The sequence below is a fragment of the Prenolepis imparis genome, unplaced genomic scaffold (genome assembly GCF_030444845.1).
Source record: "Prenolepis imparis isolate NDT839.2.m4 unplaced genomic scaffold, iyPreImpa1.0 SCAF_6, whole genome shotgun sequence".
Classification (NCBI taxonomy): domain Eukaryota; kingdom Metazoa; phylum Arthropoda; class Insecta; order Hymenoptera; family Formicidae; genus Prenolepis; species Prenolepis imparis.
Window position 1 is genome coordinate 12,071,119 of NW_028141164.1, and position 14,235 is coordinate 12,085,353.

At 36.6% G+C, this 14,235-nt stretch overlaps 1 protein-coding gene across 4 annotated transcripts; it reads left to right on the plus strand.

The window, feature by feature from the left end:
* Window positions 1-624: 624 nt before the first annotated feature.
* On the plus strand, window positions 625-13,497 carry Pcl (polycomb protein Pcl). Of its 4 annotated transcripts, none has more exons than XM_083039847.1 (11): window positions 625-768; window positions 1,795-1,937; window positions 2,022-2,222; window positions 2,349-2,540; window positions 2,657-2,829; window positions 2,932-3,127; window positions 3,232-3,479; window positions 3,596-3,787; window positions 3,965-4,187; window positions 5,253-6,184; window positions 7,727-13,494. In XM_083039847.1, the coding sequence occupies exons 2-10, from the start codon at window positions 1,809-1,811 to the stop codon at window positions 6,180-6,182; spliced, it is 2,484 nt and encodes an 827-aa protein (XP_082895973.1). In that variant the 5' UTR covers window positions 625-768; window positions 1,795-1,808; the 3' UTR covers window positions 6,183-6,184; window positions 7,727-13,494. The 4 variants fall into 4 exon arrangements, with proteins under 4 accessions (XP_082895973.1, XP_082895975.1, XP_082895971.1 ...); XM_083039849.1 differs by having other exon boundaries at window positions 8,467-13,491; XM_083039845.1 differs by having other exon boundaries at window positions 5,253-13,496.
* Window positions 13,498-14,235: the final 738 nt, after the last annotated feature.

Below are 14,235 nucleotides of genomic sequence, written 5' to 3' on the forward strand. Positions count from 1 at the left end.
TTATATATATATTTATATATATTTATATAATATTTATATATTTTCTATAATATTTATATAAATATTTATATATATTTATTATACATTAGAGAAATGTCAGAACAAAAAGACTTACAAATAAAATATTTAAAAAATATTTAAATATTTATATATATTTAGAGAAATGTCAGAATAATTCTGTCAAAGGCACAGCTGAGAAAGAAGAAAGAGTTTCGTGCGAGAGAACTTTTTTTCACATTTCCTCGTGAAAAAAAAAAAAATTCAAACTCGGCGGGGCCCCGCGCTCCCTCGCTACGCCCCTGCTCGCTTCTCGATCCCGTCCCGCGACGGTGGCGCGCTTGAGCCGCGTAGTCGCCCCACGGCAAGTGTTTTCCCCGAACATGGCGGACGGTGGTCGTTCGAATTTCCACGGGACGCAATGAACGTGCGCCGAGCTCGCCGCGGTGATGCCGTGTAGAAGAATTGAGGGCGCGTGGTGATCCGTGCGGGTGCCGGCCTACGGAGGAGGTGCCCGGGGCGTCGTCGTGATCGGCAGCGCGTCTGTCGCCGACGTGTCATCAGGGCTTTTGCCGCCGTCGCCGTCGTCGCCGTCGTCGCCCTCGTCGCCCTCGCCGCCGCCGCCGTCTTCGTCGTCGAGCGAGCGTCAACGCGAGCCGACCATCGCGGGGCCCCCCCGCATATGATCGCTGCGATAAATGGCTGAGCGGAGTCGGAGAGGATGAGGCCCGCACCTAGCAGCGCGTGATTCCACGGCCGAGACACGCTGAGGTACGTCGACCCGCGCCGGCCCCCGGAGACGAGGGAGAGAGAGAGAGAGAGAGAGAGAGAGTGGTTTATTTACGACGCGCGGCGTCCCCGGGAACGCGGTCCCCCTCTCCCCCCCTCGTCTCTTGGGGCGAACACCGCCCCAGGATCGTCTCCGGGGGTTGTTGGTCTCTCTCTCCATCTTTCTTTTTATTCTCTCTCTATCTCTCTCTTTCTCTCTCTCTCTTTCTCTCACTCTCTCTTTCTCTCTCTCTTTCTCTCCTCCTTTATCTTCGTCTCTGTTCCACGCCGTCCTAGCCGATTGATCGTTGCTAAACTCGGGGCGTCGCGTATAAGAGCGTCCGGGTGTTCGGCGAAAAACTTGGTGCGCCTCGTCGAGGTCCCCCCAGGTGGGAAACGTCGACTCCGAGAGAGAGCGTCGTCGCGACGCTCTCTCTCGAGAGGGAGAGAGAGAGAGAGAGAGAGAGAGGGAGGGAGGGAGGGAGCCGACTGTTTTTTTTTATTTTTGTTTTTCCTTTTTTTTGTAACGAGACGCCGATCATATGGCCGCGATCGGATATCCTTTCGATCTTCTTCGTGGCAGGTGGCGAGTCGAGAAGAAGCGTGTTTTGCCTCTCGTTAGGATCGGACGCTTCCCTCAGCGTCTCGATGGTGAGGATTTCGAGGCCGGGTTGTATATTTCCCTCTCTCTCCCTCCAGATAGCTTTCAAATCGCGAACTTGATTATTCGCGATTTTAATTTATAAAATTACAGCACGTGATAACCACGAAAATATGCAAATAATTTTATTAAATTTGAGATTAATTTAATAAATTTATTTTTTCACCTGCTCTGTCCTTTAGATTTGCATTACGAAGAATCATTCATTCAAATAGGTTTTGCAGAGAATTATTTATCAAAATAACCTATCAGCCTTTTCGTTGATTATTTGTAGAGTCTCATTTCATTTCTAACAAATATATATGAATTTTATCAAGTTTTCTCCTATCGTAAATAGAAGCTTCATCGTAGCATTTTGTATGATCTAGAAACAGGGTAGAAAATGTCAGAATTTGAGGAAAGTCTGGCAGCGCCGGATAGCACCACAAGGGAACAGCGGGTTGGCTTCTCCCATGGAGATGACGTTCTTCAACATAAAGATGGCAAATTTTACCTTGGTACAGTTGTCGAGGTACAAACAAATCTTCAATGATTCTTCTTTAGTCGAATGGTAAATTGACAGCGATCTAACAATATTCTTTTTTTTTCGCGATAGGTGGACTTGGCAAGGGAAAGATGTCTTGTCAATTTTATGGACAACACATCTTCCTGGTCCTCGTTTAAAGAGCTGACAAAGCTGGCTATGCCAGACTCGGATGTTATGTGTGTTCTTTGCAAAAAATCTCAGCCTAAGACTGACAATGACATTGTCGTTTGCGACAAGTGTGGCCGTGGCTATCATCAAATGTGTCATCAGGTATGTGTGAACCTTATTTTATATTTGACATTACAGAAACATTGATTAGAATGATCTTTGAAAAAAGAAATCTGGTAGAGATACAAAATAGTGGTCTTAATAAGGGAAAAACATGCGTGTTTGCAGCCTCAAATACCAAAACAGGACCCAGGTACGGATACTCACTGGATGTGTAAGAGATGCACAGATAGCCAGCCGCGTACGCGTGAACCTTGCGAGCCAAAAAATTCTATGGTTAAAGCAAGTATCAGAAAAGTTTGCAGCGGTAGGGACCAACCTCAACCACCACCAGACGATATGACGAAATTGCCGTATGACGTAAGATTCAAATATGAAATATGCGTTATTAATTTGGCGAATAGTTTCTCTGATTATGTATGGTATATTTAATTTAATAAAAGGAAGGTAATTATTTTTCTAATTTATAATTTCAGCCTGATATGTTAAACTGGGATGCATATCACAGAGTAAACGCCGAACAAATTTATTGTTATTGCGGACTTAATGGTGAATGGTATGCGCAGATGTTACAATGTGCTCGTTGTAAGCAGTGGTTTCACGAAAAGTGCATCAGATGCTTAACTCACCCCTTGTACAGTGGTGATAGGTGAGTGCGAATACAAAAATGACAATACATTTAATTCAATTCAATTCTATTAGATTGTCCTCCTCGTTCATTTTTATATGATTGAATCACTAATTATTGCAGATTTTATGTGTTTGTTTGTTCAATGTGCAATCACGGGAAAGAATTTGTTCGGCGTTTGGAAATGAAGTGGGTAGATCTGGTGCACCTGATGTTGTACAATCTGACTGTTTATAACGCTAAAAAGTATTACGACTTGGACACTGTTATCATACCTTACGCAAATGACAACTGGTATACGTTGCAACTTCCATCACGAGTAAGAATCTTGTACTTTTTATTGGAGTGTACAGTATGTGAAATAAAATATTTTAATGTATACGTTTTAGTACTTGATATAATGTTTGTTGTTCGCTTTTTTAGATTAAAGATGTTAGTGTTGAAATACGCAGGGAATCGATATTGTCGATATTAACAAACAACAGAACCAGATTCAAGTGCGGTAGAGAAATAAAGAAGCGCACTACAATATGGGGCCTCCGTGTCAGACTGCCACCACCTTGTCCAGTCGTCAATCTTCCAACATCCGGCGAAATAGACGATTCCGTATTACGTAGATGTTGGTTGGGTGTTAATAACAAAAGACTGCAATATCTTCCTCCACAAATAGGGTTAGTATAATATTATTATGCATCTCAGACATATGACGATATGTCAATTATTTGCAATTTACAAAGTATATATATCTATTTGCATTCGTGCAATATGCGAAATTTAATTATTTTAGCCCTGTGAGTTTGCCAGAAAGTACAAAACAATTGATCGCATTGAGGCAAAGCGTGGCCGAGAATGTAGAAATTCCTGTGAATCCTTCAGATCTAGTAATGCGAGGTACAATTTATCAAAATTCGGAAGCGGAACAAAGCTCGTGTCCGAGTCCAAGTCCACCCAGTCAATCGACGCAGTTGTTGAGAGAAAGGTAAACTTTTTTTTTTCTTAAAAATTTTATTTTTTACATATATCCATTTATAATTTATAAGATCACTTTTGTTGGCAATGATAGAAATTTTAGAATTTAAATGATTTGTGCCTTTATACAAAATGTTACTTTGTACAATGGATTTCTTATTAAAGAATTTTGCATATATTCTTGCAGGTATAACGGTGGCGGTTTTGTAAAAAAATCATTCCCATTTCCAAAGTTGAGTTTTCAAAGAAGACGTCGTCTAAAGGCATTAGGTAGTTCACGGGAAAGAATGTTACGTAAACATAAGAAAAGAGAGAAGGTATGCGGAGACGGTACCATGGGAAAATCGCAAGGAGTTCGAGAAGCAAGATACAGAAAAGCGAGAAAATTATTGAAAAACGCCATTGCCAAGGTACAGATATAAGATTGCTCTCTTTATATCATTTCGTATACAAAGTGTCCCAAAAGTTCTGCAATAGTTAAATATCTCGAAAATAAAAGCTTTTTAAGAAAAATTTTCAAATAAAAGTTGTAGGGCTTTAAGTGGCGCATTAAGTAGTAATATTAATGTGACTATAAATAGCAGGTAAAGGCCATGTAAAATATACTTAAAATTTTTTTAATGGAAACCTATTTTTGATTACATATTCATGTAGCTTAAGAGCTTCTCAAAACGCTATAATAAAGTTTCTTAAGTTCTTATAAGTATTTACCGAGTTATGAGGCTTGAAAGATACAGTATTTTGACATAAAATGCAAAATATCTTGTAAAACATTCAGTTTTCAGTAATCTTAATACTTTTATGCACAGAATAATGAGACCAACCAATCAATTGGTGTAAAGAAAATGCATAATTGTTTTTAAGAAAAAATATGTTGCAGATTGTATACATTTTCTTAAAAATAACTATGCGTTTTCTTTACACCAATTGGTTTGTCTAATTATTTTATGCATAAAAGTATTAAGGTAACATTACCGAAAATTAAATATTTTACAAGATATTTTGTATTTTATGTCAAAATACTGTAAACTTCAAGCATTATAATTCGGAAAGCACTAAATGAAAAAATATTTTATTATAGTGTTTTGAAAAGCTCTCGAGATAAGCTACAAGAATGTGCATCAAAGGGGTTTCCATTAAAAAATTTCAAAGTAAATTTACAATACTATTTATAGTCACACTAATATTACTATTTAATGCGCCCTTTAAAGCCATATTATATTTTCTTCAAAAAGTCCCTTGTTTTCGAGATATTTGACTGTTGCAGGACTTTTGAGACACCCTGCATGTAAATCGTGTGGTAGGAAGAGTAATATCAGTAGTCGTGATTAATCTTTCGATTATTTACTTAGTGGAAAAGTGACCGACTATTGCATCATTTTTTGCCACACGAAATGTATAGATCATTGCATTCTATTTATTATAATGTGAACTATCCATAGTATTATTCATCTTCTTTTTTCTATGTAACGCAGAGCAAATCACGAAGTTCGGAAGCGTCCGATTTACCGCCGACACCTCCGACTTCCGTTTCTGGACCGCCGACACCACCAGCCGCAACGTCAGGCATGTCCGAACTATCCGTACCTAGTTCCGTGGATCTGATGCATCCTATGCCACCGTCGACGCCCGCGGATACGAGCGGCGACGAGACCAGCTCGCGAGGGACTCTCGACTCCTTTATTCCACCGCCCAAGGATTTCGAGGGAAAGAATAATCCGTTCAGCGATTTGGTGGGTACGCCCTGCGGCCTTAATCAAGGAAATTCGAGCACGCCGTTACCCTACACCCAGTGTCCCATCACCCTGCCTCTACCGCTGACACCTGTGATCTCGCAACCGCCGGTGGTACGTCCGGCCAAGAGGCAGCTATCCGAGAAGGATATCATCGTCGACAGAAACGGGCAGGTGAAGCGCAGAAGGCAACACCGACGAGGACGTCCGTCCCAGCAGCAGTTGCAGCAGCAATATCAGCTGGCAACCGCCAGCAAGACGGCGGCTATCCTGCCGGCTCGTAATAACGAAGTTAAAAGTGAATTTGCCAGGAATTTAAGAAGTTCATTTAATGGTGCCTCGAGCAGTGCGAGTAGTCAAATTGGGAATTGTGTGGATTATGCCTTAAATGGTAGGAGGTTGAGACAGCGGCAGAGTAATGATAATAAATTGCCTCCTCCTCCCGATTCGCAACCGCAAAGAAAGAGCAGCATGCCTTCATCTCCAAAGTGTTCGCCCGTGAAGCAAAGTGCGCCCGACATATCTCTGGATGATCTGAAATCATCGGTGAATATTTACTTCGGTGCGGCTAATAGAATCGCCGCCGGTGAAAAGTTCGTCATGAAAGCGAAGAGGATAGGGCCGAACGGTCAGATACAATACCTCATCGAATGGGAGGGACTCAATACTTAACGGTAAATAATAATCCGCTTACTACGAAATATATTGCAATCGTATACAAATTTTAAGTTGAGAGTTACATCAAGTAAGTGTGTAAGAGATGGCTGATCCAGCTGCCGGAATCCTTGTAATCAATTCTCGGTGTTTTACAAGCAAAATGATTGTGATGAATTGTTTTGCGTTCACGTGCACTGCCACTTGTTACGTACATTTCATTTAAAAAAAATGTATGTATTTATCGGCGTAGAATATGTGAATGTTCTTGTAAATGTAATATAAGTCGCGCGCGTTTTATCGAATTGTTAATCTAACTCTTTCTCTTACGACTGATTTTATCGTTTGATGCATCTGTTTTTATGCATTTTATCTATTTTTATTCATAAAAAGAAGCATATGTTCCATATACATTCTCATCGTTCGCACGTTTATTATTTCCATGAAGCGAGTTACTATTTTTAATAAAGTAAGTAGGCGAAAAAAATGCTCGTTTTAATGATATTTACAAGAACAATCAGACGTATTGCTTATCAATTGTAAATAGTGTAGCATAGTAGACTTGCGGGGAGGGATCCGATGATGTAAGCCGCGCGAAAATCAAGTTCCGTGTTGCTTTAGACATCCACGTCTTGTAGGAAGATTGGCCCATCTTATCCCTGAATATCAGGGATAAGATCACGAGTATGACATAACAAAAAAAAAGTGAATTGCAACAAACAGTTGTTGTTCCTCTCACTTGAACTAACGTACTAGCGAGAAACTGTTAGCGGCTAGTGATAAAAGAGTAAAAAACAAAGCAGACGTATGCGAAGGTTATTTTTCAATACACTCGTAGAGAGAGAGAGAGAGAGAGAGAGAGAGAGATTAGTCTCTGTAACTTCTGTAACTTCATTGTCTTGGATTACATTTTTACTTTTTCGAGTAGACGACAATACGATGCGAATCAAAATTTTTCCAAGAGATAAATTTCATCTATCACATGTGTGATTGTTATATACGTTTATATTTATTATTCGGTTATTACGTAACATTTTGAGGTAATGCATTAAGGCTCCTGGGTCCTCGCCGCGATCATGTTAGATTGTGACGTCAGAGGCGAGAAAGCACACGCTGAAAATGAATATTAAATGCCACTTTTAAATGAAAAGATATTTTTCGATGAAACATTATTTCAGATAGCTCACTTTTAAAATACCTCGAAAACTATTATTTTCTCTTGACAGTCAATCATCAACCGTAAAATGATCGTGATATAAGGCGGAATGACTGCGCATGTGCAAAGACCAGACGGACTGGGCCTCATATTACAGTCATTTTACAGCTGTTGATTGATTGTAAAGGGAAAAGGATAGTTTTCGAGATATTTTAAGAGTGTGTTAAAGCCATCTAAAGTGCTGTTTCATCGAAATATCTTTTTATTTCGCATCTAAACATTTTTAGCGTTTGTTTTCTCACCTCTGACGTCACAATTCCAACATGGTCGTCGAGGAGTCAGGAGCCTTAAAAAATAGAATTGTGCCAATCACTGTTTAGTGTTTTTTTTTTTTTTTTTCGTACAGATTAGATTCTCGAAGCGATGTACTTGAGACGATGAAGATGCAGACTTAAGCATTGCTCACTATTATATACAAGACTAAAAGAAGGAAAAACGGCACATTTTTTTTCGTGTAAAATTAATTGATTAAACTGAACTTACGCACTTCTCGGCGAAATATGTAAGTAAATTGGCCAAGTTATCTGTGCTATATAGGATAACGCCGATAAATTTCGATTACTCAAAACTGTGTTATCAGGCACACAAAGTATTGTGAGCTCATTAATATCATGTAGTATCGCGCACTGTAAGAAACCAATGTTTGTGCATTGAATCATTAGATGCAAAATTGCAAAACTGTACATAAATAGGTTTATACATATATATATCTAAACGATCGATAGCACACAGTTTAGATACGATAATCACAGTAAAAAAAAAAATGTAACGGTGTCACAAATTCTCTTACGATAATTTTTGATACAGATTATTTTATACAACTCTGGATAATCCTGCCGGGATTATTATATTAAGAAGCATTTTTGTACCTCAGAAACTGTGCACAGAATCTATGGTCATGACTTACTCTAATCAGAAAAAATATCTATAAAGCAAAACTCTCTAAGCGATATAACGTAGACATTGCGATTGTATAGCCATTATTAGAGTTTTGAATCAAAAGAGCTTATTAGAAGATTTAACGAACCATTTAATTTCCGTCTGTAATAATTTTATTATCATGATTGTTGTTTCATTATTTTGCAGATACACGTGTTCGTTTGTGACATTTATTAACGGGAAACTAGCATGATAGTTTCATGGATTTACGGATATATCTTTTATACGAAGAATCTGTCCGATATTTAAAAAAAAAATAGTTTTATTCACGAGCGGATATTTAAGTACGATCGTAATCGTACTTTAAATCAACACACAATTAGACAATTTTCATTGAATTTTTTAAAAATTCACTAGATAGATAACATTATTCTGAAAACAGATATTTATCTTACATGCGCATTTCTTGAATCAATATTTCAAAACATAAATATATTTTTCTCTTTCGTATCTGCTATTTATTAAAAAAAAAAAAACTTCTAAACGCAATGCAATGATACTTTTTTGCATTTTGATTTTCGTGAAAGAGGCTTAAACAATCCGAGGCCACTGTGGTATGAAATGAGAGATCCTTCGCCTTTTTTTTTTATTATATATATAGCCGTAAGATATATATAAAAACGAGCATAAATAAAAAGAAAACTCTAGAAAATCTTCCTTTCGCCAAATTCCTTAGGCAAATAATTTTTGTAAAACTTATACAAAAGCACAAAAGTCAATATTTCGGCTCCGACGTTTCGTGTAAAATTTTTCTCGTTGCATGTATTGCTTACATCGATATTATTTTAAGGAAATTTCTACTTCACGCAAGTCATCGCATATACGTTCTTTATTACATAGTATCGAAACGAGTTTTTAGGAACGTCTTTTTCGATTCATACCACAGCATACTCTATATAAGAGTGATATGTAAGTAATATGGGGGCGAAGACAAAAAAAATGGACACTGCCAAACGTCTAAGTTATATTTAATAAACGACGTCGAGACAACGTTGCGCGCTATGATATAAAAGAATAATTAAAAATGACATTTTCATTCGCGTGTTTATATATGGTATCGTCGCTCATTATTCCATACGTATGAAGTTTCGATGAACCTTACATACGTGTATATGTGAGTTCGATAAGTCTCTAATGAAAGTGAAGTATGTAGCATGAACTTGCGTTTTTCGCGTTCGAGATGTAAGAGATGTTGTGGAAGACATCAAATATTTAGTTTACCAATTACTGTGAAACAATTGGAAAATGTATTTATTGTGTTTGTTTCTGCATGATTTTTTAATCCTACGACGATACTTCAGGATGAAAAAAAATTTTGTAAACACAATTTGTCTTCGATACTCTATTTAATGAATTGTAGAAACTGTGGAATTCTATTGCACTTACTGTAATTCGTCAATATTTTGTTTCTCTTGCATGTAGACGTATCAGTGAAATTGATTGCACTTATCTTCACGTTTTACTGATATATAAGTAATATCCGAAGCGATAAAGCGACAAAATGGCGAAATATGATGATGAAATGCTAAACTTTATTTATAGCAGAAGAGAAATTACTTAATTAACGCTCTTACTGATATTATCAATTAATATTAATCGCAGCCAATTAATATTTGCTGATATTTCTTCTCGATTTACGCTTCCTGAAGTATCGTTGTCTACGATTAAGAATTATCTTGTATATATTTTTTTTCCTTTGTAAGAACTGCTGATTCTTCATCACAGCTGTATTGAATTATGACGTCAAGAATGAGAAATCGTATAAACTTTTTTTTTACAGCACGAGTCAAGCTAGCTTTGTATCACGTGTTTGATAATACAGATTAATCAGGATATATCGAAGACCTTCGGAATTTTCGATATAGATTAGTAGATAGCTGTAAATTTTGATAAACTGTCCAGCTTTGGACTTTGTGAAGTTGAAACACTTAATTACACACTGCGGATTTATTAATGCGGAATAAAAGAAAAAAAAAAAAAAGAGTGGTATATTTTATCAATCTATATTAGTCTTAATTCAATCAGCTGATTTGAGAGAGATCAGGAGCTTCGAATAACACGTATAAAATTACATTTTGCATTTCTACGATGCAACTACAGAGAATTAAAGATATACACAAGAGTATACTTAAATTCTTCCACGTCGTCTCCCCTTGATTTATGATTTGTAATGTCAAAGCGATGTATGAGAGGCGAGTTCCATCGACGAATCCCGTTCATTTCCTCGTATCGTATGCTTAAGTAGAATAAAGGAGCAAACATCCGGCGAGCGATGATGCATGTGATGATGATGATGATGATGATTACGCTAGAAAAAAAAATGCGATTGACCACGTTGTAACAACGAGTATGTCATCTTCGCGAATCGCAGTATTTTGTACGAGAGAGACAGCTCACATATGATTTCGATGATCCCCCGTATCATCAGAAAGAAACTATTGTATCGTCGTCAGGATGAATCGGTGCGCGAATTTTAATCGCCTGCGAATGGAAAGAGAGAACGAGTGTGTGTGTGTCTGTAAGAGAGAAAGAGAGAGAGAGAAGGCGAAAGTTATACTGCCAGTATCATGTGTATGTATATTTATGTATATATACGCATATACATAATACGACCCCCGCATCCTCCTCTCGCCCACCCCTTTTTTAACATATGCATCTCCAGAGCAGAGATGCTAGATTGCTGTGCATTGCCCCTTTACTGGTTGTAAACTGGCTGTTTTGTCTGCAATCTGGCATCTCTGCTCCAGAGTAGAGTTATATACATTTGTATGGCGCTCAGTGTTCTTGTATGAGATTTCAATGAAACGTAGAAATTCCGATCTCTTGACATGTACACACACGCACACACACATAACACATACATATACATATATAGTGTGTTCTTCGGCGCGTCGATTGTCAAGAGACGACCTGTAATCGCGAGCGTTTTAGAAGAATTTGTCCCTTCGTTCATAATTGTACACAAAATTCGGAGAGAAAGCTGTTTATGTGATAATCTCAGTCCCTCTGATTTAGTCCTCTAATGTAAAGGAGGTGGAGGTCTTGCGCTAAAAATTTTTCCAAAATGCTTCTCTCCTGCGAGAGATAAAGAAAGAAAACGTTTTAGTCAATACTTAAGCAAAATTAAGAAACTGTTATTTATAAATTTTTAGGATATTCTCTCGTTGTTGATATAAAATAATATTCTTCTGCGATCAGTCGCGAGCTGATTTAATACAAGACCAGATTGTGAAGCGAGATATATTTTGCGTAATTTTTTTTTTTTTTGAGATCAAAATTGAGAAGATGAGTTGGAAATTTAAGTTATCGATTGTATATGATGCTAAAGATTTATTTACGGGATAATAACGAATCAATGTATACGCACGAAAGGATCTATTGATAGTAGTTGTTAATTTTTCCACCGATTCTTGTATGATTCGAGTGCTGGTTGCCCGAATACGTCGTCATTTTCGTTGCTTATTATAAAGAAAAGACCTCTTGGATCAAAAAAGTATTTATCAAAATTTAGAGGATTACGTTTTCGATTGTGAAAGAAAAAAATAGAAGAATACCGCTTTTATAATGACGGTAGAGAAAAATATTATTAGTTTGATAAGTAATAAGTAGCGTATTTTCAAACACGCGTTACGCAAGTTTTCGTACCAGCAACGTGTTCGTAATGAGAATTTTATCCCTAAGTATATAAATATACTTTCGACAATATTCTTGTAGAATGTTAAGAGTCATTTTCGTGTAGGGAGGGTGTTCATAATTTTTTCTTTTCCATTTTTCGTGCGTACAAGATCACAATTGACAACGCTTCGTGCCAACAAAAACACACACACATACATATACACACACAATGTTGGCGAAATCTCTCTTTGTATATTATTTGACAAAGAAAAAAAACTCACCGCTCGCAGTCTCCAAATTTTTGTAGAAATTATTTTTTAGTGATAATTTAATGATATATTAAGACTCGACGCGCGATTGCAGCTAGATAATAGAGCCGAGAATAGAATGAAATGTGTGGCTCTTCGAGCTGAGATCGATTGTGAGATGATTCTTCGTGTACGGAGAGATGGATGATGACTGAAAATGTAAGCAAGAGTGTGAATGCGAATGCATATGTTTAAATATGTCGTGTGTATGTTGTATATTTGTGTACGCGCGATAAAAAAAACTCTTAAAGTGGAATAACGAGAAGAGAACGATAATTAATTGTCATCGCGGAGGCGAGAGAGAGAGAGAGACGAAATGAGATATTTGTGTCCCGATCCTCGGAAATTGATTAGGAGAAAAACTATGTTGGAACATCGTATTTGCGCAATTTCAATTTTTTTCTTTTTTTTTTTTTATTACGTCAGGCGAAGACGCCACAGAAAAGATAAACATTTCGCCAAAATTGATGTGTGATAGAAAACTCCACTCTTATACATATATATATTATATCTCCGAATACAGATCTCCGAATTTTTACGTTTCTTTGCGTACATTTCCATTTTAATTCAATAATAGACTGTATATATATAATACACCGCCTGCGCTTTATACGAATATTTTTGCGAATATCGTGTCGCTCCTGTCGAATATGCCCTTTCGTTTCTTCCCTTCCAGTCCTTCGAAGAAGAATAGAAGAGTCTATCGACGTATCATATCATCAGCATTATTGTACATACGATCATCTCCCTCTGTGTGGAAGAGGAATCTCCGAAATAAACTGCCAGTTTGAAGAGTCATTTTCGTACAGGAGTCACACTTTTATCAACCAAGGTGACGCATTTTTGCATTGAATTTTCAGTGAGTATACGAAAGACACATTTATATCAAGTTTTAATAGTGATATTTTTTTTCATTGTTTTTGTAATAACTTGCGTTGTCGTTTGTCTTACGAGATGTAAGTTAATTATTTTGGCGAGCATTATTATGACAAGGAAGTTGAAGGAAACGGAAAGGGAACGGCCGGAGCATTTTATGTTTATAATATATATATGTATACGCAAAATGTGTCCCAAAACCATCGCCGCTCGATTAGTTTATGAATTTTTTAAAACAATTCAGGATTTAGTGAATTAGTCTTTGTTGAAAATTTTACGCCATTTATTCGCAACACTTCATTTTTAAGCTCACAAAAATTTATATATTTATAATATATAATATATGTATAAATTTATATTTATATATAATTTTTATATATTTTTATACATTTATATCTATAATATATATATATATTATTTTATATTTATATCTATATATATAATTTTATATTTTTATATATAAATTTATATATATAATTTTATATTTATTCATATTTATATCTCTCATAAAAGTCCAATGTATAGTTACAGAGTAGAATTAAATTCGATATGTCAAAATGAGAGATATTAAACGATTTTTTGTTTTTATTGTTAATTTTCAAAATTAGAAAAAATGCAAAAGACACGACGATGGTTTTGGAACGTATATGTATATGTATATAATTTTACTGAAATTATATATATATATATATCTTAAAACGTAACAATCTTGTCTTTTCTTTCGAGCTGTCATTGAATCAGCTGTTGCTGCATTTTAAAGCCCCGGAACTCGCATGTAGTGTCGATGACGTTTTCAACTCATTTATCAGAAAACTGTTCATTCATTGTTTTTACTTAGCTTGCGTAAAGAGACTGATTCATATAAATTTCTTCGCATTTTCATATTTTATTCATTTTTCATCGACCCGAGTGATCGCGCATGCGGAGATCCACGTACAAAAAGAAAAATTATAAAAAAAAAGCGAGAAGAAAAGAGCTTGTCGATCTCGAATGACCGATGATGACGGAATCGCTGTAAAGAAAGAGAATAATAAATGATACGTGTAGACTTAATGCAACGATGAGCAATATTTCGTCGTCCCGAGAAAATATCCTGCCTCATGTAAATATTAATATT

Bases quoted from the DNA above. Each gene is read 5' to 3' on its own strand.
- Pcl (XM_083039845.1), top strand. From the start codon at position 1,809: ATGTCAGAATTTGAGGAAAGTCTGGCAGCGCCGGATAGCACCACAAGG. The intron at 2,223-2,348 runs GTATGTGTGAAC...GCGTGTTTGCAG, and splicing joins ATCATCAAATGTGTCATCAG to CCTCAAATACCAAAACAGGA. The intron at 3,788-3,964 runs GTAAACTTTTTT...ATATTCTTGCAG, and splicing joins ACGCAGTTGTTGAGAGAAAG to GTATAACGGTGGCGGTTTTG.